The sequence below is a fragment of the Phaethon aethereus genome (assembly GCF_964289735.1).
Source record: "Phaethon aethereus genome assembly, chromosome: 6".
NCBI lineage: Eukaryota > Metazoa > Chordata > Aves > Phaethontiformes > Phaethontidae > Phaethon > Phaethon aethereus.
Window position 1 is genome coordinate 2,205,471 of NC_138580.1, and position 25,368 is coordinate 2,230,838.

General features: G+C 39.0%; 1 protein-coding gene across 2 annotated transcripts; it reads left to right on the forward strand.

The window, feature by feature from the left end:
- Positions 1–132: 132 nt before the first annotated feature.
- On the forward strand, positions 133–24,867 carry STAM2 (signal transducing adaptor molecule 2; the record flags this gene model as incomplete). Of its 2 annotated transcripts, none has more annotated exons than XM_082001307.1 (14): positions 133–172; positions 9,403–9,487; positions 13,118–13,193; positions 13,393–13,506; positions 16,304–16,450; positions 18,144–18,213; positions 18,956–19,142; positions 19,880–19,974; positions 20,719–20,801; positions 20,984–21,071; positions 21,875–21,929; positions 22,587–22,740; positions 24,239–24,408; positions 24,636–24,867. In XM_082001307.1, the coding sequence occupies 14 exons, from the start codon at positions 133–135 to the stop codon at positions 24,865–24,867; spliced, it is 1,596 nt and encodes a 531-aa protein (XP_081857433.1). The 2 variants fall into 2 exon arrangements, with proteins under 2 accessions (XP_081857433.1, XP_081857434.1); XM_082001308.1 differs by having other exon boundaries at positions 13,411–13,506.
- Positions 24,868–25,368: the final 501 nt, after the last annotated feature.

Below are 25,368 nucleotides of genomic sequence, written 5' to 3' on the forward strand. Positions count from 1 at the left end.
TTTCTCCGGCACGCGGTCAGGCGCGGCGGGGCGGCCTCAGGGGCCTGAGACGGCGGCGGCGGTCGGGCGGCGGCGGGTCAGGCGGCCGCTGGCCGGGGTGTCTCGGCCGAGAAGCGGGCGGACGCTGCCGGGATGCCGCTCTTTGCCCCCAACCCCTTCGAGCAGGACGTGGGTGAGCGAGCGAAACGGCGGGGTGCGGAGAGGCCGGGTGGCAGTGGCTGGGCCTGGCTGTCCGGCAGGGCCGGTGCCTGCGGGGCGGCGGCCTCCTTCTCCTCCCCGCGGCGGGCCCTGGGCTCCTGAGGGGGAAAGGGTAACGACGGCCGGTGGTGGAAGCCGCGGTTCCAGGCCTGCTCCGTGAGTAGCTGCTCAGTCGGGCCCCGGGGCGCTGGCAGCTGCTGGCAGTCCCACCGCGAAGCTTCAGGGGAAAACCGGGGTGCCGTTTGCGACAGTATCCTGGGTACCCAGCGCTCGGTGCCGCCGGCCCGGCCTGCCTGTCCTGCCTGCTTTGTCCTCAGGGGTCCCCGACAGTGTTGTGGCCTCCGCAGAGAAACGGGGCCGGTCGGGTCCTCCAGCACGGCGACCTCAGACTCTGTCTAGTCCCGTTTGCGCTCAGCAGTTTAAGGGGGCGTTCTGTGGCCGGTCGTGCGGTAACTTCTAAAGTTTTACAGCTGTGGCATGTCCCTGAGATGCTGTGTTACCTCCTGCCTTTCACGTTGAGTTGCTCGGTACACTAGGCTTCCGTGGTGTGAAGTGGTATGCAAAGCTTGTCATTTTGGTGTAGAACTCGAGAGTGAAAACCTATTAACGTCAATAGGAGTCCATTTTTATGTCTCTTTCAGTACCTGATACTAAGGCATCGCCTAGAGGCTTATTTAGGGGCATCAAGTTAAGCCTGAGCTGACAGTTCTTCCGATTACAAAACCATGAGGCAACTTTGGCTGGAGTTGGTGCCATCGACAGGATGAAGATGATGACTCAGTTGTTTTGTGCTTCTACTCTGTCTTGTGCTTTCTTGAGCATCAAACTTGTTCTGTGTTTTGCCTTTTGCCTTTTTTTTTTTTTTTAAACATGCCTGTTCTAAATCAAAGCACTGGAAAAAGCAATTAAATTAAGCTAGATACCAGAGTCAGATTTACATTTCTTGTTACACTGGAACTTTAGTTAATAGGAGAATTAAGTGTTTGTGGGTTTTTTGTCAAGGCTGGGGATGTATACAGATGGAAGAGGTTGTTGTGAGTACTGTTATTACCACACCAGCTCTTTTGTGTTAAGTTGCACTATTTTCTTCACCATTAATGTTTCTGCGAAGTTTGTGTAATGAAACCACTACCTTTCTTTTTATCTCTTTGCAAACCATTGTGAGATTTTTAATGTTGACCTGTGAATGAAATGGAAATAGAAACTGGCCAGGCCAGCTACGCATTGTTCAGTTATTTCAAATACCTTGTGAAGTTGTATGTGTGTTTTGCCAGACTTACCTTTCACATGGTTCTAACTAATGTATTTGCACAAGTGAAGACTTTTTGAACTGGGGACTCTCAAAGCTGTGCAGAATTCTTTGGCTAACCTAAATGCTTCAAGAACTTCAAGACTATAGTACTTCAAAAGTGACAGTCTGTTCACTTGCAATTTCTCAAACTTTGCCTTATATATACACTGAGTGTACCTGTCTGCACTTATTACAATTAAACAAGTTCAGCAGAAGAGGAACTTTGTAATCATTGAGGCTAAACTTACAGTCCCTTGCCAGGAAAAAATTCTGGTTGCCATTAGGAGCTTTTAAAAAAGTTATTATTCCATTGTAAATTAGAACCTCCAGAGTATCAAATTATCAAATGTGGACGGTCTGTACTTTAACTCGCAGTATTTATGCGAGTGGTTTTTCATGCTTTTAATATGCATCTGTCAGGATTTAATTTCTTATGTTTTGTTTTCTTTTTCATTTAAAAAAGAAAAAAGGTACATATCAAGAAAATAGTTGAGCCCAGCTGATGGCCTGATGCTACTGGAAAGGAGACATCCTTTTCCATGGTCCCATCCACCCTGGTTTGTTTGGGGGTTTTTTTGATTCACCATTGAGCTGATTCAACTTTTTTTGGTCAGAAAAAGTAATTGGCCAGAAAAAGGTATTTGACTGATGAGTTGGATCATCAGCAAAGGTGATGAGTTTGGAAGTTTGGTGACTGGAATCAGCTCAGCAAAGCCTGTGAAAAGGTGGTGGAAAAGAGGAGCAGGACACCCCTGCAGAGGTTAATGGGAAGAACAGGACCCCACTGTTGTTAGCAGCCAGCAATGAGGTTGATCCAGCTCTCTCTTCAGACCATACATATAGTACTGCTCTTTTCTTGGGTTACCTTTAGAAAATGTAGGTAAACACACTTGTGCTTTGCCACAGCTCTTTTTGCTTTCTTGGTAAGAAAACCCGTATGTTTGCTTTTCAGCAGAGTTGCGCAGAGTCTTAATTCCTTGGTATTTGCTTTGGTTGCTTTCTATATAGTTGCAGTGTTGCAAGACTAACCTATGGAGTAGTGTTTAGAGGAGTGTCATTTCTTTCATCTGGTTTTCTTATTGAGAGCATACTCCAAAACTTCAGTTCTTTAGAGTGTTAGAAGCTTTTTAATTGCCTGTCTAAATCTATTCATAGTTAGTTCATGTGTACTTGTTGCTTTCCCAGGGTTGTCCTGCCTCTTAAATAACCTTCATCTCTTAAGTAGTTGCTCTTTCAACAGAGTACAAGCCTATTCCCTTTCATCTTTTGTTTAGTTAGCCTTCTTTCATGAGATTGTTGACGTGATCAAGGGATTAGGAAGTATTTTTCTGTGTAGTTTGACTGACATCCAGAATTGGGCACCCTATCGTGGATCGCTGATAAGCTGTACGATAGCATTTCACATTTCCTTGTGTTTTGCTGAAATGTTTACCTGGCGTGTTTTATTCTAGGGTTGTATTTGCCTTTTTATGGCTGCTTTACTTTGGTGGCCCATGTCCTCTTATGCTGGAACTTGGCGTACTCGTTCTCCTCATTTCCAACTGCTGAGTACTTAGTTTCTAGGAGATTCTTTTCTTGACTTTGACTGTGTGAATTTGCGTTTTGTCTTGCTGTTAACTTTTTCTACTTAATCCAGTCCTCAAGGGTTTATGTTTCACCTTACTCTGTTTTAACCTTTCCTTTTATTGATGATACCTTCTAACTTCCCTCTAAGACCCTTACCGTTACTGCCAGTGTTAGCCAGGATATATTAATACTGATTTTAGAGGCACTGGGGGAGTAAACTATCCCCACCCTCATTAGAGCACTTCCCATTACTTGTAGAGTGGTCCAAGAACTGTAGGGAATAACTTGCACCAGGCTTCCTATGGAATGGTTCTCTGCAACTGGAACAGCCAATTGATGTTAGGTTAGGCTTTGGCCAGGTGTCCTTGCCTAGAAGAGTGGCTGCTTTCTGTTACAATTCACCAGGTTTCCCCTTCATGTCTCATGTCTTCTGTCATAATTCTTGTCTTCAGTGTTGGGCCTAAAGTCTTTCAAATATTTGAGGACAAGCTAATTGAGGCGGTTTTTTGGGTGTTGCTTGGGTGTTTCATGTGGTTTTGTTTTTGTTTTTTCCTTGAAATGTAGGGACAGTATTTTCCAGTCTTCAGTCTGTGGCTTTACCTTGATTTGACTGATTTAAAATTCCTAAATCCTGAGTGTGCAATTTTGAGGCATTTCTTTCTCATTTTTGAGATTATTACTGGTCTGCTCTGCCCACTCTGCCTTGATTTTTTTTTTTTTTAATATATTGTAGCCTCACTATTTTTGTTTTTAATTATTATGAGGGATGTTTTGTTATGTAACAAGTGACTTGGTAACTTTCATTTTGGTGCTTTCCAGGCTCTAGAGTGCAAGTCTCTATTAATCCCTCTCTAGCCTTTTCAATGTTTTTCTTGTAGTTTGCAGATTGACTGACAAATGGAATTGTTTGCTTTTGAGGTTATTGGCCAGTTGACTCAATGAAACAAAATGTCAGACTTGCTTTTTAAGCAAAAATTGTATCTCAAAAAACCTTCTCAGTGAACTGGATTTACATTGCAAAAAAGTTATTGTAATATTCCACTTCGATCCAATTTTTTTAGAATAAAATACTCAGTGACATGAATAGGGACCTGGGATCATTACAAGTAGGGTTGTCTTCAGCAGGGACCAAGTGGACCATGCAGTGTTACTGGAAATGCAAGTCTCATGACTATAGTGACATCGTGTCTATAATTACTACTTAAATTAAAGCTAGAATTTTCTAATTTGGCTATACAAACGCAGAGTAAACAAATGAAGGTGCGTGGGATGAAATTTCTGGTTTTGATCTGTGTGGTTCTGCTTTATCTTCTGAAAAACAGCAGTCTGGAGTAGTCCTCAATTTTTTTATCTTTCACTTTTCATATATGAACTCTGTTTTTATGTATGTAGAATGGCTCTATATAAAAGTTGAAATATCTATGTGCAGACAAGATTTTATTTCATACAGTTTCACGGGCCAAATAAGTCTCTAGAAAATTTTTACTTTAGTGATCACAGTCTTTAGCAAATGCCGTATCAAATTGAAAAGGTCTTTGTGCTAAATCAGTGTTGGACTGCTTGTTTTCTCTTTTTCTAGCATAAAAATTGACACAGGTGGGAAAAAAAAGTTACGTTCTACTGTTTTTCATTTTTTTAACTGACATATTATTTGGTATTGTTGGCAAGCTTGACTCAAGGGAATTCAGGACTGAAATAACAAATATTTTGCAAGTTTGAAGGTCATAAGTGCTGGGCAGCATAGAGGTAGAGCTGCCATCGGACCAGGATTGCCTATTTTTCTGTGTCAGTGTCAAATGGTAATGCTGTATGTTAAATGGGATATAGATTTCCAGCACAAGCAGTTAGTTTTGTGCAGTGTAACAGTGTGATATACTCCTGGTAGGAATCACAGTGTCACATTGGTTACCGTGGCAGAGATTTCCACAGAACTTTTGCGGTGCTCATATGATACTTGGGGAATTCTGGGGGTTCTATGCCTCTCGCAATTCCCTTTCTTTTCTTCCTTTTCACGTTCATATAGCTGTTCTCTCTTGCTATTTTCCTTGCTTCTTGCCATTGTGAACATGGATCCTAACATACCTGCAGAATTCTCAGTGTTGTGTTAGAAATGGGGTGTGTTGCTTTTGTATTTGCAAACCTGAGGGAATCCGATGCTGGTTGTGCGTTGCTGAAAATTGCAGCAGGCCTCGAGAGAAGCGCTGTGCAAAAGCCGCAAGGCAGGGCGGCTGCGGGCTCTGCCTGGTGTTTCCAGGCCTGTAAGAGTGAACGTGCAGTAGCACACTTCATTATGAATGCAGATCTTTGACATTATGCCAGGGTGTTTAGAGACTGAGGAACTTGATGTTTGAGAAGATGTAAACAGGGATGCTTTTGAGGATTGCCACGTGTTGCCCAGTTGCAGTCCTCGGTAGTATTTTTTTTTTCCTGTCTTTTGGTGTTATTTCTGTGTATTACCCACCCCTTTCTTGTGGGAAAAGGGGAAAAGAACTAGCACAGTTAGGGTGGAAAAGCTTTTCTTTCAGATGCAGCAGTCCTTTTAGAGGATACTGAAAAACTTGACTTTAGCATGCCATGGTGAAGCATGGAAGATCTGGTGACAGTGTTTTGAGGCAGTAGCTTGACAAGCATTTCTTCATTTGGCAGTAATATCCGTAAACAGTTCCCATCCCCTTCCCAGCTGCTCATTTTAGTGCTATCTCCTCTCTTGGATTGGCATAGTTTTTCGTGCAGCTGCATGGCAAATCAGATCAGGGAACTGATCCAGTTAAAAATGATTAATTGTGGTTTTTCAATTCTTTGTGGGTTTTTAAAAATATACCAAGCAGCAATAAAAAGAAGCATATTTTGCTTTTATTGTTATTTCTATAAAAATAAGCTCAAGTCTAATGTTACTTCATTAATTGGAGGACTACAGAGTATAAGTCATAGCATTTTTTTAAAGTTTGTATTCTTTTAGCACTGAAAAAATCTTGGAAAACACATCTTCCCACATCTGTTTCTTCTGATCGAAGTCCATGTCTCAGCATCTGTGAAGTAGTTATCCTTCAAGATTATTCTTCAGCTGGAGCTCATGTTAAGCAAAAAAGCAGATGCTGTTAACTTTGTCATGCTGGCAGGGAAAAAACCTCAAAAGTTGTGAAGGCTGCCCTACGGCAAACTCTCATATTCTCACTGGGACCACGTCTGCTCCTAGAACAGGCTGCGTAGATGTGAGAGGAGGAAGTTTGCATTTGATACGCCTCCATGTATGAACGTGCTGGCTGGGGGAGAGGAGGAAAAGCATGGGAGCTGTGAGTAAGTAGCACTGTTATGGTAGCTATGCAGTTCTTCAAGGTGTAAAAGGTGTGGAGTTGAAGAGTTCTTAGTGAAGCCTGGTAAACATGAAGCCTTCCTGTTGACCGTGGAAGAGTTGATCAGGTTAGCATGGGGCATCTTCTGCCACGGCAGGCAAAGGTGATTGTGATTTCCTCTAAGTGTCCAGGAAAACTTCAGTATATACTCTCTCTCAAGGGCTTTAGAGACTTTTGTAGAGGACAAAGAGCCACTTGTGTCTCCATAACCAGCACCATAAAGGGAGGAGATCTGTTGATGCCTCCTGGCAAACTGAAGGAGCTGGAGCCCCACAGACCTGCACCACTGCGTTTGTTTTACCCAGATCCTTATCTGGCACCCTTTGTGGGGATCTTTTTTTTTTTTCCTGGATCTGCATGACAGCATGTGCAAAGCAAGGTGCTTGGTTTGGCAGTGTTTACACTGCAGGGTCAGTTTACAAGCTTGCATTTGACTGGCTTGTAAACAATCAAACTTCCCACATATTTTTATGTCTGAGTATCTATTTCAGTTTCTTTCTTTGCTGTGATATTTTAGAAGAGAGTGTTTTTTATTAGCAAATCAGATAGGTGTGATTTCTCAAAGCATCTTTTATGCTTTTGCGGACGCAATTATGTTTTTTTAATAACTTCTCCAAAAGTAAATTACCTTATTTGATTTGTTTCCCATTTGGAGGGAGTCTAGGAAGAGGAGAGTTTGGAGGTCTGGATTTTGGAGCATATGAAATGATAAACAAAGCTTACAGGTATGACAATACCTGTCTTTAGGCTTGCTTCACTAGTTGTAACCACCCATATCGAAGCACTCCAGTGTCTCAGCTGAGCTTGCATACTCCTGAGTCAGTCGACATTGCTGAGAGCTGGAAGAGTCCAAGTGCAGTGTTGGTCATTGCTGTTTGTGGCAATTTACTTTTCTGAAGACTTGGCTGTGAAACACAACCTCAATTTTACTTGGCTTCCATGCCTTTTTGTTCACCTACCATCATTTCTTACTGCCTACTGCTAGCTGCTTCCTCTCTGCTTCTGGAGGGAGACCTGTGGAAAGAGGCGTCTCTAAAATATGTCAGGAATTTCAGAAGGGAGACGGGTTTCAGATCAGGCTGACACTAGGCTATGGGATTAAATAATGTGCCCAGTCTGTTTTATAGGCATTAGTGCCGTTTGTCATTGGAAGGTTGGTTTTATGTGCACAACTGATGGCTGCTGTCATTTGATGAGATGGATTCATTTGACTGACGGGTTTTGATGGGAGGATTCACACCACTGGGCATGGAGACATGCAAGACAATGCTTTTAAAAAGCAGTTTTAGCTGGCAGAACTTCACAGGAAACACCAGGCTGGAGTTCTGTGCACCAAACGTTGCGTTGTGCTGTTCTTTTGTGATTGTGCAGTACCTGTGGTTCACATATCCAGGAAATGTGCGTATATGAGGATTGTTTTGGTTTGATTTTTATTTTTCTTTAATAAAATGGATGTTTACAGTGTTTAAAATTGCAGGTGCTCATTTATTTTTAAGAACAAGCAGTGAATTTGTTGTTAGTCGCCTAAAAATATTGATGTACTTAAAAGAAAATTTAACAATTATGTCCTTTCTGGGTAAGTTTTTAAGAAGGTTTGTGCTGTAGGAACATGCGTTCTACCCAGAATTTGCTTCCCTTAAATAGTTAGTCTAAGCATGTGAAAGATAACCTATGCCCAAAATTGCAAATTTCTATTCCTCCTTCTCGCTTTGCTTTTACACCCATAACAAAAGGGTTTTTAGGGGGACTGTTGGCCGCTATGCTTGCGTTTTCTTTGTGGAAGCCATTCTGCTGAATTCACGCGAGTATTGTTGCAACTTTTAACTGCAAAACTAAGTAGTGAAGCTCATTATCAGAGAAGATGCTTAATTGCGTACATGAAATTGGGTTTATCCTGCAGTAGTATTGCTGTCAGCAAACCTCGTAATTTTGGAACGGCTGCTATCACAGAACATCATCACATTAATAGTGAGTGACCATTATGCTTTGCTTTCATTTACTAAGTAGTCTTTAAAATACTCAGTCACAAAGGGATTTAGAGGCTTCTCTTACCAAAGTAAAATTCTGTAAAAGTACTGATTAGGATATTTCCATGATTATGAAGTGCATTCTGATGGGATTAATATATAACAAAAATCTAAAAGCACTTACCTTTGAATTTAGTTAAAATATTAAATTGGCAGGTTAAAATTAAATCCTTAAGGCAGCAAATGCAATGTATAAAATATTTATTTTGCTATTTATCAGCTATTTTAATAGAACTGTAGTATTTACATATGTTTAAAATAACATGGCTCTAATAAAAACTTAAAAGGAAAGCACAAATAAATAACATTAAGCCTTATCAGTTAATATATAGAATGATAGGTTGCAAATATTAATTAGGGATGTATTCTTTCAATAGAGCAGTCTCGGGTTTATTGCCCCCCTCTGTGTTCATTATTAATCCTTCCATGCCATTTATTTTTTTCGACGCTCACTGTGGCATTTAGATTTCCTGAAAAATCTAGTAGAAAAAAATATTTTAATAAGTATGTTGAATGAGGAGATAGTTTTCCTTTAAAGTCCTAAAGAGATTTTTTTTTTTTTCCTTTTCTTTTCTTGGAAAAGAAAAAATATATAATGGCATGTGAATGTTAGAAGACTTTGAGCAAACTGTAAACTAGGGCTATGACTTAAACTTGGAGTACTAAACAAAACGTAGAGAAGCAGTTTCTTTTTCATCATTTACAACATTACGCTTCAAGAACTGTTTATATTTTGGGATCTTTTAAACACTTATCTATTAGTCCAGTGCTGTTCTTCCCATATGAAAGCTGGTACATAACGCTTTACAAGATAGCAAGAGTTAGCGCTAATCTGTAGAAGACACTGCCTCTCAGTATGATGCATGTGGAGTCTTTTTTTCTTTTTTAATGACTGAGACAGTGTTTGTTGACTAGAATCTGAACTTAATAGGGTATTATACTTAATCAATCTTGTTTTTCTTTACAGAAAAGGCTACAAATGAATATAACACCAGTGAGGACTGGGGTCTTATTATGGATATATGTGACAAAGTTGGAAGTACTCCTAATGGGTAAGCTGTATCTCAGCATTACAACATGTAATTTCATCTTCATGTGAAGAACAACACTGTTTCAGAGAGAACATGTCTCAAAATGCTCATTGTATTCAGGGATGCAAAAAGTGCGACCGATCTGACACTTCTGCAAGCTCTACAAATATATGTAGTTGGCTTTAAAATTCTTGGAAAGAAATGTTCCAACAGGATTTCTAGTAGAGCAATTTGTATATGCTGAGTGCATTCCAATTTTTACAGAGAAAACTCTGTACAAAAGTACAGTAGACCAAGTTATTCGTATTTCATGATCATGCATAAATTTCGAGAAGCAACTGTGCCAATAGGAAAAAGTGAACTAGTTTCTTTGCAGAAAATTATCTTGCTAGGTCAGTTAGCTATTTATGATGAGAAATTTGTCTGTGTTTATTCACTAGGAAGAATGGAACTGATGGAGGAGAAAAGGGGAAAGTTTGGGATCAAAACACTGATCAGTTTGAATCAGTTCAGCCTAAATGGTAATACTGAAACATAAGTGGTAGTTCAGTGATGCTATAATGGCCAAAAGAATTTGCTGAATTTTAAGGTAATCTTTTTGAGTGGTAACATGTTTTAAATTGAGGTAAACATGAATAAGTGCATAGGCTGAATTCTTAAGTGATCGTAGAATTTTTATCAGTTACATGTAACTTTTAAGATTACTACACTGAGAAAGGGTTTTTTGTTTTGTCTTGTTTGGGTTTTCTTAATTAATTACCTCCCATAGGGAATAATAGTAAATCTATTCAATTTGGGAATCTTTAGTCCTGAAGAAAAAAGTGTAGCATGTCCTTTGAGTCCTTTATTAAAAGTCTCTTTTTCTTTTAGTGTCAAAAGGCTTTTGTAGAGAGAGCTCTTTTAAATCTACTTGTTTTGGAAGAAGATTGTAAAAAATTCAGTTGTGGGGTTTTTAATTACACATACAAATATATAACAATATATGTAAAATATGTAATTAAATCAATATATATTTTTGTATATACAATAAAATCCTAAATTCTGAATTTTAAATGCCACTACTGCTAGCATATTTTACTTCAATTTTGTGTAGTTTTCTTCCCTCCTGCCCTTCACTAAGAGCCGCCTTCTGAAAATAATAAATATTGTTGCCTACCCTTAAATAAATATATAGCTTAACAAGAAGTATGTTGACTTGGTAGACAATAAGTTATCCATGGGACAGCAATGTGCCCTGGTGGCCAAGAGGGCCAATGGTATCCTGGGGTGCATTAGGAAGAGTGTGACCAGCAGGTTGAGAGAGGTTCTCCTCCCCCTCTACTCTGCCCTGGTGAGGCCTCACCTGGAGGAGATAGTTTTGTGTCCAGTTCTGGGCTCCCCAGCTCAAGAGAGACAGGGAACTTTTGGAGAGTCCAACGGAGGGCTACGAGGATGATTAAGGGACTGGAACATCTCTCATGTGACGAAAGGCTGAGGGACCTGGGCCTGTTCAGCTTGGAGAAGAGGAGGCTGAGAGGGGACCTTATCAATGTCTATAAGTATCTGCAGGGTGCCTGACAGGAGGATGGAGCCAGTCTCTTTGCAGTAGTGCCCAGTGACAGGACAAGGGGCAATGAGCATCAACGTGCTGCCGCACAGGAAGTTCCACCTCAACATGAGGAAAAACTTCTTTATTGTGAGGGTGACGGAGCCCTGGAACAGGCTGCCCAGAGAGGTTGTGGGGTCTCTGTCTCTGGAGACCTTCAAAGCCCGACTGGTCGCATTCCTGTGCGACCTGCCCTGGGTGATCCTGCCTTGGCAGAGGGGTTGGACCAGGTGATCTTCACAGGTCCCTTCCAACCCCTACCATTCTGTGATTCTGTGACTTGTTGGTATTAACTATGACCAAACATACTCAATATTAGGACTAAACCCATACTTCTCGGGCTATGTGTTCATTACCAAGTAACTCGGCACAATAGGGATGGAGTAGTAAACCAGAGCAGTTGGTACTGAAGCCACTGCATCCGTCCAATTTGCAGCTCAGGGTGTTTGGTTTTTTGCCCCCCTTTAGACCAGGTTTGATCTCTTCTACTAAACTTAATATCCACACCAGCATTGGTGCAAATTTGTCTGTGGATCCTGTCGCTGGCTCTGACTCGTATGGCTCCTTGAGAAGTTGGAGCACATTTGGTGTGCAGAGAGGAGCTTCTGGCTTGGTTTCTTCCAAAAGGATATTAATTTGCGTGCGCAAAACTCCACTGTGAACTAAATATACAACATGTGGGAACAATCAGAAAATTTGTTTTGAAACCAAAATGTGAATTTAGATGCAGCTTCTTCTCTTGTTTAATGTAGCGGTGTAAAATCTTTCTCACTGTACACACAATACATTGAAACAGACATCTTTTGAAATGAAAGCAAGCAGTGAAACAAACTTTTTTTAATGTTAACAGTGAAACAATTTTTGTTTCATTTCTGCACAGGCTTTTTTTAAGCTTTGCCTAAGGTTGCAATTCCACAATGACTTTAAATTGACAGGAGAGAGAATTTCCATTGAAAATGGTTGTCAAATATTTCCTCTAGCCCCTTGTGCGGTGGATTCCTGGTGAATCTGATCTTGGCAGTGATCTGGCTGAAAACTAACGTGACAAAATCAGAACGAGCAGTGCTCAGCCAGATCAGTTCCTTGATCCAGGCACTGCGTGACTGCTAAAGCCTCAGTCAGGCAGGGCAGGGGACTGCGCCGCCGTAGGAAGAGGTGGTAGGTGTTTGGTCCACGACTTTCATCAGTGGCTTTCACTTGTGCCAGCGTTAGGTGACCAGGGAACCAGAGCCTTAGTGGTGAAGAGCGCAGGTTGTTCAAGCTGAGATCGCTAGGCGATGTGGAGAAACGCAGCCTTCCAGAGGCATTTCTGTGCTTTGATAACACAGCAGCTCAAGTATACTGCAAGTGATATTAGTCGTAAAGATACTGCATCAGCTCTTTACATAGAGACTTCACATTTTTAGTGGGTTCAAAATAATAGTGCTAATGAAGCCTTACATATGCCTCAGCCCATGTAGCTTGTACATGCCATTAATGTTGATTTTAAGTATGAAACTCCTTAGTAGAGTAACATTTAGAGTGCTAAATGTTATCATTTATGATACAATTATGTATCATCATAGTTATCTCAGATTTTGCTGAAACAAATTATAAAATCTTTGTGTGTCCTATCTTGAAAATGGGATCCAAGAGCTGACAGTCTGTGAGCACGATTTTTAAATCAAATCCATAGAAAACCTTTACAGTAGCCAGTAAAATAACCATTTGTTTTGTCATTACTGTTCCTCATTCTTTTTTCTTATGTAGATGTTTCTTTCATTGTCTGTTTGAAATCCATTTCGTCAACTTAATGGCAACTTTGTGACCTGTCAGCAGTTTTATGGAAATTAATACAAAATGCCAGTGTAAAAATGGAGTCTGTTACAATCCAATACATGTATAAGAACAAACAAGTTCTTAAATATTTTTTCCAGGCTAGCTCTAGGAAAAGTTTAGGTTGGGTTACATTTTTTTTCAATAGGCCCAGTTTTGTTTGCTTACCCAGCTTGAGTATCTGGTATCATTCATTCCACAGATCGTGTCAGTTACATTTACCACTACTAGTTTCTTTGTTCCTTTTTCAGAGCGAAGGATTGCCTTAAAGCCATCATGAAGAGAGTAAATCATAAAGTCCCCCATGTTGCTTTGCAGGCACTTACAGTGAGTAGACTATCACTGTTTTCAAAAAACTTTGTATTCTTTTATGTAATGCAGCATTAAATGTGTACTGATCAATTAATACCTTTATATATCTTCAGTAGAAGTCAGAGTGTGCATGCTGAACAGATTATTAAATTTAACTCTTTTTATGTATGCTCTTATTTTGGATTATTTTCATTGTTGTCATACATTTTCACAATTGTATTTCTCTTGTCAGCTTTTAGGAGCCTGTGTATCAAACTGCGGAAAAATATTTCACTTAGAAGTATGTTCTCGTGATTTTGCTAGTGAAGCTCGAAGTATAATAAATAAGGTAATTTTTTATAACCTCAAGTACTGGTGAGAATTATTTTGGTAACTTCTTTGCTTTGTCTCAGCATAGAAAAAAATTGACAAAACTAATGTTCTAGTTAATATGCATTTTCTAGTTTTGGTGTAATTGCAGAAACTGCTGGCTGTTCGTCTTATCACTGAAATTTATGTAGTTTAATTTTTACTATGAAAATATAAGGTATTAAAGAAGTGACAGGCTGATAGTACCTAATCCAAATTATTACAAAATTACATGAGCATTTTTAATTAAAATCTGTGACTCTTCCTAAGCTCAATTAATTTGATAATTGTGAAGGTAACTTTTCTTAAAGAGAGTTTTTACTTGGTTTGAGTGAAATTCATGGGTTGAAGTGCAAAGGGAAAACTCTGAGAAAGTTAAACTACATTTTTACAAGGAAAAGGATAAAATCTTCAGACAACTTTCTTAGTTTCCAGAGATTCTCAGAATGCTGAATGAGAAGGTAACCAAGAAAGGAAGACGTAAATGGTTAGGGTCAAGCAGCTGATGATATCTAAATCTGGATGTAATGAACTGAATAAGCAGAAACAGCTTTCCCCTAATTACCACTCCAGTTGAAGACAAAAATGGCTAATGGGTTAAGTCTTCAAATATATGGGAGGCCTGGAATCATCAGAGGTGGAGCAAAGCAATTAAGGAAACTAATAAAATTGCTGGGAAGCAAAATGAGTTCACAGCTCTTCTGTTTCTCTCTTTGTGTGGAAAAATAGGTCTTAAAGTCCTCCCCTTTTGTTCTCATTAGCCGTGGTCCATTCTGAAATAGAACATTGACCTTCATGGTCTGACAGCACTTGTGGACGTAAAAACAAACCTTTAATCCCACTGAAGAATGGTCTACTAGAGTATAATTTATTTTGTTGTCAGAAAATACATGTTTTAACGCCATCCCGGGCCCACTTGGATGAATAATCTTCAGAGGGCAGATAAAATTGTGCTTTCTCCCTTTTCTGCAACAGAAAATTAGTTCAGACAAGTGTAACAAATGTCTTTGTGCTGATACTGAGACTATCAAGCTAGATCTTTTCTTTCAATTAAATGCGTACTTGAGCCAAAACTTGTCAACGTTCTTACTGTTCAGCATATGTTTGGATGTGAGGCACAGACTTACAATGTGATCTCAGCTACATTCAAATGAGAAAGCCTGGCCGCGCCCTGCATTTATGCAGTCCCAGGCTCTTATCCAGATAAGCCAAGTGAAGCAGATGTAGGTGAGCGCAGCAAGCCCCAGATTCCTTATTTACCAGCACGTATCCTGAGGTTAGTTTGGATGCTTTGGGTTTAAACTACAGTCTTTTCATCCACTGTCAACAAAACCAGAAAGTGTATGGAGTCTGTAGTGCTTTGGTTTGTTTTCTTGCGTAGTGTTGGCATGGCCTTCACATACTGCTCTGTTGAAGTGTTGGTCTTTTTGCTCCAATACGTTTTTTTAAGACTATTGCAGGATTAACAGCAGCTGATGTTTAATGTGACTGAGGTATACTCTGAAGGGTATTCTTTAGCCATACAGTAGAGTAATACATGAGACTGACCTGATTTTCAGAAGGTATATTACCACTTTGCGTTAGGTTGTTAGCACATAAAATTTGCAGTGTGGAATGAAATCAGTGGTCCTGTGAGGATTCAGAGTAGCCATAAATCCTGTGGATGAGGGTGGAGGAAGGGGAGCTTCTTGGAGGAGGAAGGTAGAGGCTCTTTCATGCAAGAGGCTAGAGAAGTATGTGGGAGCCAGAGGAATTGCAGGCAGAGCATGAACAAGCAAATATCTTCCTGTACCAGACTGTGTCCCTGCACCTCAGTTCCTAATTCAGGACCTGATAGTATAAATTGTCCCATGAGCTGGCTGGCACTGTACCTAATGCAAAATGCGTAATTCCTTTTTGTGAGAGAATCTGGACCAAGGAGACATACGTACACTCTTATGTATATACAGAGATGGTACTAAGATCAGGTTTTTGTGAGATCCTGTCACCTGAGAAGTCAGCAGGGAGAAATGTCTTCTGTCATCTAAGGAGAAGACGACAGAGGTCAAAAAAGGTGGGGAAGCAGTCTTGTCTTGTAGGGAAAGACAGTATCTTACATTAGACCAAATTACACGGTTGGGAGGGGAATAACAATACAAATTAGAAGTAATGAAGAGAAAACTGAGGTAAAATGAAGGCTAACTAACATAGAGGTGAAGAAAAGTTGGGGTAAGTGTGGTAGATAGCTTGAATTTCTCCAAAACTATTGAGTTGGAAACGGTGAACATTTGAGAAGTCAGAAAGTTTGTCAGTCTTTTTCCTTAACCATTCCTTAACCACCTAAAATTGACTCCACTAAAATAATGGCAGCATAGGTAGGTGAGCTGCCTGCAAGATCTAAGCTTGGGCTGTGCAAGAGAATTTGCCTCAGAGGATTGCTGTAAGGCTTGAAGGAGCCCTGATGTAAAATAACCAGTTACTTGGTAGAATTAAGGAAATTTGAACTACCTGCAGTCTGTTTCTGCATTGGGGTAATGGTGTTGGAAACTACGCCAGCTTTCCAATGAAAGGATGATGCTCCAGAAGCTAAGCATTCTGTCTTGTAATATCGGAATCAGTGTATAAGAGACCATATATTCTCAGCTCTGTTTTCCAGATTTTCTTAATCAAGCCAATTATTAATTATTAAGGATATTTATAGTAAAATGGTTTTGGTAACAAAGGTTTACTGAGAGGCAATAACTGTTTCTGTTCATTTTGAGGCACAAGCATCCCTTTCTATGCATTTTGTCTTCTAGGCTCATCCAAAAGTATGTGAAAAGCTAAAAACTCTGATGGTGGAGTGGTCTGAAGAATTTCAGAAAGACCCACAGTGTAGCTTAATATCTGCAACTATTAAATCTTTAAAAGAAGAAGGTGTAACTTTTCCTGCAGCTGGATCACAGGTAAAAGCTGATTTGGGATACATGGTACTGTTGGGTTCACTGTTCCTGGCAGTGAACAAAATGAAAAGCTGTCCAAATGATACATTTTCTGCTTTTGATCAGAGGAGAATAGGATCCTTGTTCTAGTTTGGTTGCCTCCTTATGCTGAGGTTCACTTCTATTCATTCTGCCTTTTTGTGTCCTTGCCTTCCTATGAAAAATAAGAACAGACTAAAGGCTATTTCATGATGCCTTTATGAGTTGTTTCATTTTAGATCCTTCTTTTCCTCCGATCATTTTTAGAGCTTCGTTGAGCTGTCACCAACAAGCAATTGAAGCAATTCTACACCCACACTTTGTAGTTGGTGCTTCATGGTTCTAATTGCTGACTTGCAGCACATAACTTCATTTTTCTTCACAGAGTTTCACAAAACAAAGGACAATATCTGGAATTGGGACACTTTTGAGGATGATCTGTGCTATGCTTTCCTTTTCTGAGTCCCCATTTCTTGTTCATGCAGTTACCTGTCCATGTCAGGAATTGTCCTGGCCCTGCAGTAGGTGGGGTGCTCTAATCCCTAACCTTACCCTTTGTATTTTACTTCTGGTGGTGTGTTATGACTAATCTCCTATCTGGCAGATAGGATGACAGGTGGTTTTTTTCTATGCTTTATTATTGATGCTTCTAAATATTTTCATGTTAATTATGAGTCAGGTGAAGATCAGTCCTGAAAATGAGAAGTGCAGCTTCTATTACGTATTCCTTATATGAAGTTTACTTTTCTCTGTATTAAACACAGAGGGTTTTTTTACTTTTACAATCTTTCCTTCCTCCACAAAGATGTTTTCACTTCTAAATCTAGCATATGTGTTAAAACATATGGCAGAAACATGGAAGATCTAGAGTACTGGCAAACAACTATGCTTCCTTTCCTACAACTACATATAAAATGACATCTTGATGTTTTTACCTCATACAGTTCACTTTAAACAAGCAAAGCTGAGGTTTATTATTATTTGGTACACTTGTACAGAATTGTTTTCTAGGAGCATTGCTAAGTCCTAGACATGGCTAGTGTCTGAAATGAGGTTCTTCATTCCTGGTATGTGCGGGAAGACTTCCTCGTCGGAATGAAAGCTTAAGGATTACACTATGCTGTTGTGGAGACTGGTATTATTTAGGTCAGCAGCTTCCAATTTGATGTGCATTTGCTCTTCCTTCCCATTGTCCTACCAGCAGAGATACAGGGTGGCTTTTTGCTCTGATACAGAGAGAGATCTCCCTTTTCAGCGAGTCCAGATGCTGCTTAATAACTTGGGTCTTTGCAGATGTAGGACTCCAAAAAGCTTTTCTTCCCTTTTGAAGGGAGGGGTGGAGGACTGGCAGACAAAGGTGGAAAGAGCAGTCATTTAAATGAGTAGTCTCACTTTATTAAATGAGACTAAAATAATCATTTAAATGAGATCCATTATTTAAATTAGATCTGATTATTTGTTTTCCTTTGTTCCTTGCTGAAGACAAAGTAAAACCTGGCTGAGATTCTGAAGAGTAGTATTTTTTTCTTCAAGAAGGTCATTCTGATTCAGTATTGAAATGCTACAGTAAGGCAGCTAACCAGGAAGGACTTACTATTACTTTTTTTAAAGTATATAATTACAGAGCTTTCTTTTTCCTTCGTAACCTGAGCTTATTTTGTTGTTAATGCATTTGCAGGCTGCCACAAATGCTGCTAAGAGTGGTTCATCATTAAGTAAAAACAAAGAAGATGAAGATATAGCTAAAGGTAAATTGGTAGTCACAGCCTTGGGTTAGATTTGTGCTCTAGAAGTTTTGTCAGAATGCATGGAAATAGGAAGTTGTACTCTCTTCTGCTGCATAGAATTCAAAGCAAGGGCACGGCAGGTTGGGAATTAGTGTATGTATCATTCAAGGTGTTTTCCTCATGGGTGAGGATTTGGGGTAAGATATATTCTTCCCCACCACATAGCCTTTAGCCTTGTTTTGTGACTGCTTTCTCTCCAGAGAGCTTGGTCTTTTTCCTTCTGTACCCACATGTTTTATTTGAGCCTGGATCTTGATACTTTAAAAAAAAATCAGAACATTTAAATGTTTTATCCAAGAAAGAGGAGAAAGAATATATTTACTGTTGTTCAGATGTCATAGTGAAGAATTTATCAGTATTTCTGATCATGCTAATGATGCTACTGACATTAGTAGTGCGTGCGTTGCTTCTAGTGGGCTGTACCATGACAAGCAGAGGGTTTTTTAAGTGTTTCATAACTTGTGTATGATTACATCTTGTCTTTTAATCCTGTTGCAGGGCAGAGTAAAGCTGTTGAAATGTGAAATATGGCTAGTAGTTTGGAGCAAAGATTTTAAACTTGAAATATTAGAGAAGCAGATACAGGCCATATTTATAATATAGCAATAAATAGGTTTGGTTTTTTTATACAAAGGCAGTTTGCTTTCCTAATACAGGGATAAAATATACAAATTCTTTTTTTTCCCCCCTCCCCTAATTGTAGCTATCGAATTGTCTTTGCAAGAGCAGAAACAGCACCAAATGGAAACTAAATCCTTGTACCCATCTGCAGAAATTCAGCAAAACAATCAGAACTCAAGGAAGGTGCGAGCTCTGTATGACTTTGAAGCCGTCGAGGACAATGAGCTCACCTTTAAAAGTGGAGAAATTATTTTTGTTTTGGATGACAGGTATAATATAATCCGGTGAAGGTGCCTTTATTCCACAACTGTTGTTGTCTTAGGATAGCAAATTTTTCCTCTGATGCTTTTTTCCCCACAGAAATGTATATTGTCACTCTGGCCTCCCTCTATCTTTATCCCTTTATCTTCCATTATTCGTTCTGTAACCCAAGTATTTGACCTCAAGACATTTTTGGTGCAGGGACATCCTTACCATATTACATTGGGTATTTCATTCTGTGGTGCAGGTCCCAGTTGTTTGTAGTTTTTAAGACAAATGTTAGTTGGTAATACAGGTTGTAAGAATACACAATACACATTACAGTGCTAAATTCCAGCTAGTTCCAGAAATTGTTAAATCTCTGGCTATCAAGTATCACTTTGTTAAGAATAAAACTTAGTTTTATTTTTTCCTTGTTTTTTATTTTCTTAAGGAAAAAATACTTAAGTTTATTATTGTTGATACTGTCTAATCAATCTAAAGAATTGAAGAGTTGTGTTTAAATTTTTGAGTGATTGAATGATTTTACTTCCCCTGATCCCTCCTTTCCTCCCCACCCCTCTGCCCCAGCTCCTCTCTTAGTCTTTGCTGTTAATCTCTACAAATGTTCTCCTTTGCCTTTGTTATTGGATACACAGGGAAACAGTGTATTGGATATCACAGGTTTTCTGTCAAAAGCCCAAAATATGTTGCTGACGGTAAGTGTTAGTGTTCAGAGTTTTGTAATACATCTTTATTTCCCCAGTGACACCAATTGGTGGAAAGGTGAAAATCATAGAGGAGTAGGACTGTTTCCATCTAATTTTGTGTCTTCTGACTTAAATGTGGAACCTGAGGCAGGTAAGTTAGCTACTAAAGCTGACAGATTATTTTAGAAAGGTGGCCTTACGGTAGAACCACTAATTAGCCCATCAGCAAAATAATTTTCTGAAATCAGCCCAAGGAAAGAATTGAGAGAGAAATCCTGCCCTTGTTTCAAACAAGCAAGCAAGCATATAGCTTGCTGTAGCTCACTTCAACGATTTCCATCTTCCAATTCTCTAAGTTGTTAACTTTTTTCCTATTACAGAAATTCAGTTCTTTGTCAGTAACGTACTACATATGAATCCAGTAACTTATCATTTAAACTGTCAATTTTAATTGACATTAATTTAATTGATGTCTTTTCAGACATCAGACGCCGTGTAGAATAACATTCATAACCCTGTCAGTGGCTTGTAAGAATCACATTGTTAGCTTTATTCATGCCCATGATACCAAAATAAATCTTAACACTTACGACTTGGATGAAAGCGACTGTACGTGTGTTGGAGGTGGTTTTAGATCCTAATATGACTCAAGAGTCTGTCCCTTGCTGGGCCTAGGTTCATAATCAGGCTAACAGCCCAAAGGAAGCAGCTTGTCAGAACATTATCTAAGCAAACCCATTTTCCCTTCTCCAGCAACTAGGTGCATCACTGCTTAAAGTACTTATTCAAATTTCTTTCTTATTTAAAGAACTGATGGCAAGCAAGGAGCAAATGCGTGTTTTAAGTTAGCATAGTAACACAGCTGCAGAAAAGAAACTAATGTTTGTTCTTTCAGCAACTGTGGATAAAAATTCTGTTCCTGAGGATACTACAGAAGAAATTAAGAAGGCAGAACCTGAGCCAGTTTATATAGATGAGGTATGCAGTCACTTTCAATATAAAAAAAATTGCTGAGATTTTACATTGGTTGAAATATTATTTTGTCACGGAATGTTAGCAGAAAACTCTTTATATAAAGAACTTTTTTTTAATTTGAAAATTAAAACAGTATCTGCCATGCTTCAGAAATAACTGTTTTTAATCTTCTCTTCACCTTTCAGGATAAGATGGATAAAACACTGCAGGTACTTCAGAGTATAGATCCTACAGACTTAAAGCTTGATTCTCCAGATCTTCTAGACTCAGAAGGTACTTTGAGCACTAAGTTTGCTAGTTTTTGAATTTTTCCTCACAATTACCTCCTGTGGATTGAGCTGGCAATTCCTTTGAGTTTATTTTAAGCTTAGAGAAACTGTGGTCCATTCTAATAGTGTGCCATAGAATAGCTTATTTCACAGGGGGAGCAAGGGACTATATGTATAACTCTACATTTTCTAATAGTTGCCAAGCCAACTCCATGCTTAACAGAGTAATTTGCATAACTTCCAGCTAGTGTGCAATGCCTGGTTTTGCAAGATCTGTCTACCTATCAAACCTCTGCTTGAAATAAGTAATTAATTTTGTGTCAAAATTTCTCAAATACTGCTGGCTAGGAGGGGAGTTCACTTAAGAGCCAATTAGTTCAAGGTGTGTAGTAAGAATTAGGGGAAAATTAAAAAAGGAGAGTTCCTAGAATGGAAAAAGTGAAGGTAAAGGAAGCTGTACAGTACAGCAGATCCAGATAGATTCATAGGCAGTCTAGACTGGATATTCCAGTAGGAGATGAAAGTCATAGATCTCACACGGCGCAAGCAGAAATGCAAAATTTTCCATGTGTTTCATCAGTACTCTTTTGTTTCAGAGGGTAGAGGGAAAGAGGAGAGAGGATGTCAAACCAGAATAACCAATGTATTTTTTCTGTTTGGGCTGGAGGAATGGGACACACATGATAACTAAGTGCACTCTCTGGTTTCGTGTGCTATTTTAGTGTACTTGGATAAAGTATTTTTTGGCTGCATTTAAACTCTTAATTGTGCAAGACTTTAACTACCTTGACACTTTTGTCTTCACAGATATTTGTCAACAGATGGGTCCAATGATAGATGAAAAACTAGAAGAGATAGATAGGTGAGCCATAATGTAGCTTCTGCATTATTTAATATGATTTACTTTAAATTGTGCAGTTGTACTAATTTTTTTTCAATACTTTCATCCCCCAAGCTAGAAAACCTTGCAAGAAAGAAATTTTGACAATTCTACCTTTAACGCTTAGGTACCAAGGTCCCAGTGTGTGTACTAAGATTTGATTGCTGCTCTCCAAAATTTACTGGGTGCATTTTATATTAGCACTTTTTGACTGTAGCCTTTTGTGATCTGTCTAGAGCTTGGTGTTTTCACTCTGCTGCTGACTGTCTTCCTTAACAGGAAAATCTGTTGAATGCTACCTTTACCTCTTCTCCCTCATCCTCCTAGGCATATCTGAGGGTGAAAAGGTAACTAACACCCGTGGAGTTGCTTGCCTTATTGCAGCTAGGAAAGAATAGTTACTCACCACTTGGACTCTCCTTCCATTGGTGTAAGTCCCATTGGTATAAGAAACAGAATGGTGGAAGAACCAGAATGGCAATTTTACAGCGTAGAAACTTTAAGAAATTCACAATCTACCTTTTAAGTTTTTTTTTCCTTGCATATTAAAAACTGTTTAATGATCCACTCTTCTTTTTTTACCATCTAACACTAGATGTTAGAGAAACTTAGTGTTTGCATATATTTGTTTTGAAACAGAAAGCATTCAGAATTATCTGAATTGAATGTGAAAGTTCTAGAAGCTCTGGAGCTCTATAACAAACTGATGAATGAAACACCGATGTATTCAGCCTACTCAAAACTCCACCATCCTGCACAATACCCACCTACATCTTCTGGTGTTTCAGTGCAGGTCAGTATCCTTTTCTGGAAATAGAGACTTTCCTAATATAGATTTCTATTTAAAAAGATGACAGCAAAAATGAAGCGTACGCTTTCTTGCTAGCCTACGAACAATCTGACATTGCCTGGTGACTTTTTATAGCCCTTAGAATAAAATATCATTTACGCACTAGAACAGAGTACTTCAGTTTGCAGTTATCTGCTTGTACAATAAGGTATAGTTGTTAATTTTGCTCTACTTAACAGAAAGCTACTGTATTGAAAATACTAAAAGATTCCTTCCAGGATTAAATTTTTACAGTTAGAATTGTGTGTTTCAGCAGCGTGGTGGATATTCTTGCTGTGAGTCATGGCCTCAGTCTTAAAGTAAAATGTTACTTTCTTATCTAATAGTGGGGATGTGAGTGAACTTTAATACTAGTGCATTAATCATGAGTGCAGTGTACTTTTTCTAAATGTAGAAACACTAGTCTGATTTTAGGTCTCTTCTTGTTCCTTAAGAAATGAACATGTTGTATTAGGGGGTGTAGTTATTCTAAACTGTTTTACAGTATCTCTAATAGGCCATACTGATGTTTTAACAAAACAAAAATGGAGGAGAGAAGGACGTTAAAGATCCTTTTTGGAGAAAGCATAGAATGAGTGTTTTACTTGAAGCAAATTTTACGTTAATGTTAATTTTTCAATGGGAAAAGAATAGTTGCCATAGCAACTGCTAAATCTGAAATTGTCAGTTAAAAGTAATTCTGTGTCCTTAACTCCTGGTAACGATGGAAAATTCATTATATTTGGAGGTTAAAAAAAAATTAAGCAAAAAGGCAACTGGAGTTTACTGTTTCTTCCAAGATGCATGCTTCCCGCGGTGAAAAATACAAGATAATGCTAACCATGCTGAGCTTAGTGCAAAACCAATGATCAGCGTCGACTTCTGTAGACTAAGCATGTTATACCACCTGTTCTATCTGAATTTTGAGTAAAGACTTGCATTATCTTAAACCAGAAATGCAAGAAACTAAGGTGGTTGCTTTCCATTTGTGTTCCAGTCTTAGAATATTCTTATGCTTTAATTTCTGAAATGTGTTAAATAACAAATCTCATACGGTGCCCATCTTCCTACTCCACTCTGTGCATCAAAATACTTAAAGATTGAACGTTTTGAAGACAAGGCAAATTATAGAGAAAGAAATCAGGTTGCTGGGAGGGGCAGAGGTCTTGTACGTGGTACAAAAGATGGTTCTTTCAAATATTAAGCACTGACCTCGTTAGCAGTGCATTTCTGAAAAAGTTGCCTCCTAATGAAATAAAGGATGCCTATTTAAAACGTGTTATGAGAAGTTATGTGTTTTGGTTTTAGAGCCTTGTTGGAAAAACTAATTTATGTTCATTCAGCCTTTGAACCCTAACATATTTGTTCGTTGTGGTGGTATTCTGTGCCACGTTTGCTGCTACTTAATTGAAAATAAAAAATGTACAATGTTTTGTTTGTTTTTGGTTTTTTTTATTTACAGTCATATCCTGTACAGCCGCCTAGTGGAAACTACATGATCCAGGGTGTTCACCAGGTCACCATTTCTCCAGGTTATAGCCTAGGACCTGATCAGATGGGGCAGTTGAGATCTCTGCCTCAAAGTATAAATTCTTCTGGAGCAACTCAGCCAGCTCAAGCTGCATATTTAAGGTATTGCTTCAGGAAACTGTTAAAATACCTTCTTCCTGATGGTAATTTTACTACTTGACTAGAGGTAGTGTGTTCTTGGGATATTTACAGTGACACGCAATACTGTTTGATCATTTTGAAAATGTACAGATCGCTTTTGGACAAAGCAATGTTCTTATTTGCAAATCTGCTTATCAGATAAATAGACATGAACTTGTCAGAATTAGATTTGTTTTGTTTGGTTACAGCCCAGGACCGGATTCTGTGTTAAACCAGACGTACGTGAGCCAGAACCCTGGCCTTCCGTCAGCTGCCAGCACAGCTGCTTACACCCAGCAGCAGATGGGAATGTCAGTGGATATGTCGACTTACCAGAATAATACATCGAGTTTGCCTCAAGGACCAGGTTATCCCGTGGCCGTTCCTGCTCATTCAGTTCTACAGCAACAAACAAATTACCACCAACAGCCTCTCCTTTAGAAACAAACCAGCTCATATTTCTGAATTAATGAATAAAAGGTTACCTGATCTAAGGGTTTTTATGAATACCTGTCACGGATATCAAAATACATTTTCCTTTTAAATAACCCAACTTAGTGCATTAGAGTGATGCAGAGTGAAAACATGCATCAGATCTGATTGTTAAGCATTTGTGTAAAGATAGTTTGAACTAGATTAGCTGGTGGTTTAAAATAATTTCAGACTACTCTGAGCCCTTATTTTAGTGCTTTCAAGAAATGCCACTTGTGAATATTAAGTGAAAAGATTGTCCAAAAATAATTTTCTTTTAAATGTGTTTCTGAACACTTGAGGATGCATAGTCATTGTTATGCGTTGCTCTCGTTACGTGTTGCCTCCTCTGGCAATTCTTCTATCCCAGTGGCTTTAGAGAGTCTCTGCTGATTTAGACACCACCTTCGCCCTGCGCTGCTGTAGTCAGCTTCACAATATGATGTGCACTGCGTAATTGGAACAACTGCA